Below are 6,165 nucleotides of genomic sequence, written 5' to 3'. Positions count from 1 at the left end.
TACACTGTGTGATCCGTATCAGCGAAGGGTACACATCCCATGTGAAAGCAAATACATTAATAGTATTACCCCGCCGCTAATGGCACGTTAATAATACTTCCACGATTCGCGTTTGTCAGGCTGCTGCCGAGACGTGCTCGGTGTCGTGGTAAACAAAGAAAATCAGCCATGTTGCGAGACCCTTTATTCTTTAAAAACTTAAGTTCACGTGAGAAGAATCCGCCGCTAGATAACCCCCAGAACAGTGATAAATTAACGATTACACACCCTTCCTTTCCTCGTTTTTACCCCACATAGCAATGACAGAGGGGACAGCCGGCTGATACGGATTACTTTTGAGAAGCGTGACAACAGGTGGCCTCCCCGAAGTCACTAGATCCAGCAGATCAAGTCTTTATTTATTTATCATGTTTCTGGCGTCCAGCTTGCCCGTCACCAGTATCCACGCACAGGGTGCACCGCCGAGATGCGGCGATGCGCGTCCCTCGGGACCATGGCGGCAGCCGCTCACACTTCTTTTTTTGTGGTTAAACCCGGCAAGGACGCGTTCCCGGGGGAGGATCCTGAGGCACCGCAGCCAGAGGCGACCCCGCCGGCCGCGACCCCCCGCGACCCGCCCCCCCCCTTCCCTCCTCCGTCCCGCCTGGGCCCGCCCCCCGCCGCTCCGCCTCCCCGAGTCCGCAACTTCCCGGTCGTCTAGGCGGGCGCGAAGCCCCCCATCAGCCCGGATGAGAGGAGGAGGAAGAGGAGGGAGGAGGCGACGACGACGGTGCCCGGGGGGATGCGGCGGAGCGGGCCGGCGGGAGGCGTAGAGCCGGGTCGAGAGGGAGCGCCGAGCCCTTGTCGCCGCCGCTGCCACCGGCGGGGCTCGGCCGCCGCCTGCAGCTCCGGGCGGCGGCGCTGCTGAGCCCGCGGTGCCTGCGCGCCGCCGCCTCCCCGCTCCTCGCCCAGCGCTCCGGCCGCGCAGCGCCAGGCCGCGGCCGCCCTCCCCCAGCGCCTCCCGGGCGGCTGCGGGAGGCGGCAGGGGCGCGATGGCGTCCTACGTGGATAACAGCTTCCGCCAGGCGGTGATGAAGAACCCGGCGGAGCGGAGCCCCCAGGTAAGCGCCCCTTCCCCGCGGAGCCCGCGGCTCCCGCACACGTCACGGGGGCCGCCCGCCCGCCCCCGCCCGCCCCGCGCTGCCCCGGCCGGGGCAGCCCGCAGCCCCACGGCCCCGCTCCGGGGCGGCGCGGCCAGGGCTGCCCCGCTCCCACCCCCGCCGGGCTCCCCGGCGCTGAATTCCCGGTCGGCGGCTCCCGGGAAAGGAAGGCGCGCATTAGCGCGACAACTTTCCTCCTACTCCCTAATTTTGGGGGAAGGAGAGGGAGAAACGCCAGCTGGGTTTGTTTTGAGGGTTGCTTCCGGTAAAAAGAAAATGAACTTAATGAGTATAATTTTTCGGTGGTGTGATTTTTTTTTTTCTTTTTAATTCTTTTTTTTTTTTTTTTTTTTTTTTTTTTTTTTTTTTTTTCCCCTCTGTGTACGTGTGTGTGTATTTTGTTATTGCCTCGGAGTCCGGGTGGCTCAGGATTTGAATTCAATCCCTACTTTTACATAGCTGGCTGGAGCTGGCAGCGCTGTTTCATAATGTAGGGGCTGAGGTCAGTGGTATTCTTGGCAAGTCCTTGCTCTCCAAAGTAGGGTGAAATCCTTACACAATGGCACCAGGCAGGAATTTTTTAGATACCTGCGCCGGGCTCCTGGAGCCCTCTTTGTCAGAGGAGTGTGTGAGTTGAAGCTGTTCGTAAGCGTAGTTGCGCTTAGAGAGACTGAGAAAGGTTAAGCTGGGGACTGGAGTGCGTACAGAAACATTTTGACTTAACACGACCTGAAAAACAACTAAACTGAATGAGTTCCTTCTGCTTCCAAACGGTTGCTGCAGTGGCTGTTGCTGCCAACTGTCTAAAGACTAATAAGCTTTACACTGATCCCCGCATCAAGCCGCGGTTCAATAGCTAATGATACAAGGAGTTACTTTGCTTGGAGTTGTAATGCCATCTGTCCTATTTTCTAAAGGCTTGTCCTGCTCTCTGAGCAGTCCCTGTGTTCGGGTTTTGGGGAAGAGATGCTGTTACTGGTTGTTTTGGCAGGCGTCTGACTGGCTGGTGATGATTTCAAATTGGGGCAAAGAAGAAACCTTGACTTTTGGTCAGCACCCATAAGTCATTCCTCCTACTATAGATACGTCATTGTGGTAATGTTATTTTTATCCCCGTGCTCATGGAAGATGTGTGAGAAAATAAAACTTCGCATGGAAAAAATACTGACTGCATAGGCATCGTATGTGGCATGCCTTTTTGGCAACTCTTAGTTTTTTTTTAAATAAAAAAAGGAAGCTGCTTCTGGAACATGTTTTTGTGGTGCTAAACTTGTTTCTCTGTCCTTGTTTGGCCTTTTCCAAATGTCTGTTTGTCTTCAGTGCAGGACCCAGCCCTTCAGTGTGTTGTGAAAGCTGAAGGAGGCTGAGTGCTCTCTCCTGGGGAAGACACTGTTCTACAAACTCGTAGCGAGGTCGCTTGAATTGGTAGAGGTGTAGATTCCAGCTGGGGGGGCCTACCAGCAGTGTCCAGCCTCGGGACATTGGAGCATGGTGGGGTGTTCAGGAGGAGAGATGCTGGCAGATACTCAGGAACCACTAGGTCAGGCAGTGGGGCCACCAGGCTGGGTTTGGGGGATGATGCTTCCCCTGTGGCTTGCCCTGTGCCATGTGAACTGTTAAACTTTGTCATGTCCTTGCCAGTTGGCCTTGCTGTCTAGAAGGGATAGTAAGGAAACACAAAAAGGCAGAAAGTAAGAAATGACGCAGTGAAGAATCCAGCCCGAATGCAGGGATAAAGCCCAGTGAAGGACATGGAGCAGAGATCTAAATTGGGAACACCGGGGCTGTGTTAGTGCTGTAAAACTTCCCGAATCAGCACACTGGCAGCCTGCTGTGGCCGTCACCACAGGAAAAGAAGCCCACCCTTAAATCCATGAAACTGACACTGGCCCAAAATAATCCACAAGTAAGACCAAATATGTGGGAAATCTAACGTGTTGTTAGCACTGGAAATACTTGAAACTGGTGGTGCCCTCCTGTTGCTGCTGGGGAGGCTGGGCTTGCAGCAGAAAACTTGGTTGATGTTTTTGTAAATGGCTCATGTCGAATTGTGTGTGTTAGTTTTCTACTGTTGGTTCTCTGTTCGGGAAGTTTGATTTTATTTTACAACAGTATTGGAATTTGAAAGATATATGCTTATGTATATCATCTTTCATTATTACATAAAAAGGAAAAAAAAATACATAGAAAGGAACAAAGACCTTGTTTTTCCTTCTTCCCCTAAAGTAACTTATTGTCTCTTTACTTGTATTTTCCTCTCCTTGGTAGGCTATCTCCAAAAGATAGCTACTTAATTTTAGGAAGTCATGAGGCTTCTTTAAACTCTAGAGAGGGTTGGAAAGAGAAAATATATTTATCATATTCTTGTCAGTACAGGAAATAGCAAGAGAAGTATGTTAGTAGCATATTTTCTTCTTACTTGTGTTAACAAACTCTTTGGGGCTCAGCTTCCCCCAAATCATGATGAGGTTATTATCTGTTTGATGTTACTATTCACCCTGGACTGTCAGGGTGCAAATTTGGCACTATGCCTTCACTGCAGGCTCAGAGGACAGGAGTGACAGAATGATAGCCAGTATGTACAACTTTGAGAAGTAGGCGTGATAAACTTTGTTGAGGAGAGCAAACTTAACTTGGCATGACCTCTTGTAATGCAGAAATCTCTTGGTAATTTTGGACTGGATTGATTTTTTTTTTCTTGGAGGTAAACAGTGTGTTCTGCAATTGCTTTCGTAAATTCATAACTTTATATCTCTTTGGTATATCCTCCTTTACAGAGAGTTCCTGAATTTTGAAAATCACAGCTCAATATTCTGTTGGCTAAAGAAAATGAAAAATAAAAGAAAAGGATATGTATGTGGCTTGTACTTTAACATGCCTATTGTGTAACTCTTCTCTTTAATTGATGTATTAAACTATTCATTTTCTCTTTGAAGATGTGAACTAGGAAGTTAATGTAACTACTTTGGGGAATCTAACTTCTAAATGTTCATAAATTATAAATGGTTTTATGCCCTTAAGCTGTGAGTAATAGCAATCTAGTTCTTTTCTCTCCTAACATCCTCTTGCATGGACTGTTACAGCTTTAAGTCTTTACAAAGCAAGTTCTTTTTGTTATCATAGGCCATTTTAGAAAACATGCAGCTTTATACTGGTGTAGCTCGGTTTGAAAAAATAGGGCTGCTTTTGTTTTCAAACAAGAGAAACTGAGCCCTAATCTTTCTTTATCCTAACAACTCATTTGCATGGCATGGTATGTGAGGAGCTAGTTGCTTCAGAAACTCTGCATACTGTTCAGTTTTCATGCCATGTGGTGACGTCTGCAGGAAGAAATTTTTTGAGCGTGTGCCTTATATATGTTAGTAGTCTAAGGTTTGCTTCTGGAAACTGCTGGTGTGGTACATGAAGGCAGTTCGGTACGGCAGCAATGAAGAGCAGAGATGTAACAGCATCGGACCAGATCTTCTGGGTGGAGGAGAGAACTGTACAGTAGCCCTTAGTTTGACGCTAATGCGTCATTTCATGTCAGAAGACATCCAAACAGGATGCTCTTGTTAAGCAGATACTCCCTTCTTGAGCACTTGAGAGGAAAAATGGTTTAATTATAGGATGTACCTATGCTTTTTCCAAATAAACTTTCAACTTGTTCCCTAGTTGTGTTATTTTTATACTTGTAACCAGTGATAGCATGATTGTGTGCAATCTTCAGATAAGCCAGAAATGAACATTTCCTTCTTGCTACGGTGATCTCTTAAAATATAAATACAAGGCTGTGTAGTTTAATGGGATCAGAGAAACTAAGCGTTTTATATGTGAGTCTAGAAAAAGAATATTTAGTCTTTAAGTTTGGGCTGATCTCGTGTCTGTGTATCAAATACACTAGAAGACTAAAATGATCTTTTTCAAAAGAGCTTATTTGGGATTTCTTTCCTTTGAAAAACAAAAATACTTTGGAGCTTGTGTTTCGCTTTCAGATTTTCTTCACTGTCAGCATGCTACTCTGTTGCAATTTTTTTGGGGTGAGCATTTACAGAGGAGGATAACCGTTGTTATCCGGCTGCTAACAGCAGTATAATGCTGGGAACTGTTTCTGTTGCTAAATTCTTCTGCTGGTTCTTGGTAGCCCTGAGGAGCGAAGGACTGTGACAGCTGATGCCTGGTATTTGGCTGTATTGTGCTGATACGGTGGCCTTTCCATAATGCATCTCAGAGATTTGTTAGGTGGTTATTCAGGAGCAACCTTACTTTGCAAGGTTGGGCATTGTTTCTTTCTGGGGAGCCCATTTGGCCAACAAAATCAGATTCATAACTGTGCTTCCCATTGTGGTGGTCACGTTTTCTGCTGACTGCAGTGACTAATTCTGAAGTGGGGTCATGAGCCAGTTATGTTTTGTGTTAACGTTGGGACCATTGTTAGTAACTCAGCTTAATGAAGAAAGGTTGTTGCTCGTTCTTGATTTGGGCTTTTTTCTGGCTCAGCAGTGGGCTTCAAGTAGAGTTGCCATGGTAAAGTCAGCTGTAAAGCTAGTTGGTCTGGAAGAAAAAAAAAAAAACAACAACCCAACAAACCTCTGGATGCTGTCGGATTTTGGAAACTTGTTCAAAATAGTTAACATACCCTGAATGTGTCTGAAAAACTGTAGGCTAAGTGGTGTCTTGTGGTGGCTCTTGGGCTGTAACTAGGAGAGGTGGATACAGATGAAACAAGTACAATAGACTAGTGTATCTAGAGACCTTTAATCATAGGGATTTTTCCCTTTGTGTTTCCCTGCTGTGCTTTATAAAACCAAAGGAACTACTGGGAAAGAGCAAGACCTTTACCTGACAAAGCAAATAATGTATTTGTTTAGTACAGAAATAATACCAGGGAATGTATTTTGGAAGTAAGTGTACATATTTTTTTTCTCTTAATGTTTTTCTCTAACTAGTGTTACTATGCAGCATTATTTCATGCCCAACAAACTTACTTCTATGAATGTATCTTTTTGTGACTGATAAGTAAAGCTGAAAATCCTTGCATAGCTCA

At 46.5% G+C, this 6,165-nt stretch overlaps 1 protein-coding gene across 6 annotated transcripts in view; it reads left to right on the top strand.

Moving 5' to 3' along the window:
• Positions 1 to 697: 697 nt before the first annotated feature.
• Positions 698 to 6,165, top strand: part of RAPGEF2 (Rap guanine nucleotide exchange factor 2) — a 184,536-nt gene continuing 179,068 nt past the window's right edge. For 5 of the 6 annotated variants that reach the window (XM_066186052.1, XM_066186050.1, XM_066186051.1 and 2 more), the window contains exon 1: positions 698 to 1,100. In XM_066186052.1, coding sequence (XP_066042149.1) covers positions 1,032 to 1,100 — 69 coding nt within the window. In that variant the 5' untranslated portion in view covers positions 698 to 1,031. The remainder of the gene's footprint in view (positions 1,101 to 6,165) is intronic. The other variant, XM_066186053.1, reaches the window with a different exon arrangement.

The sequence above is a fragment of the Chamaea fasciata genome, unplaced genomic scaffold, assembly GCF_029207755.1.
Source record: "Chamaea fasciata isolate MVZ Bird 193981 ecotype frontalis unplaced genomic scaffold, bChaFas1.0.hap1 SCAF_6, whole genome shotgun sequence".
In the NCBI taxonomy this organism is placed as follows: Eukaryota; Metazoa; Chordata; class Aves; order Passeriformes; family Sylviidae; genus Chamaea; species Chamaea fasciata.
Note: the sequence above shows the minus strand (reverse complement) of the source record. Positions and strands in the feature narration are given on the sequence as shown.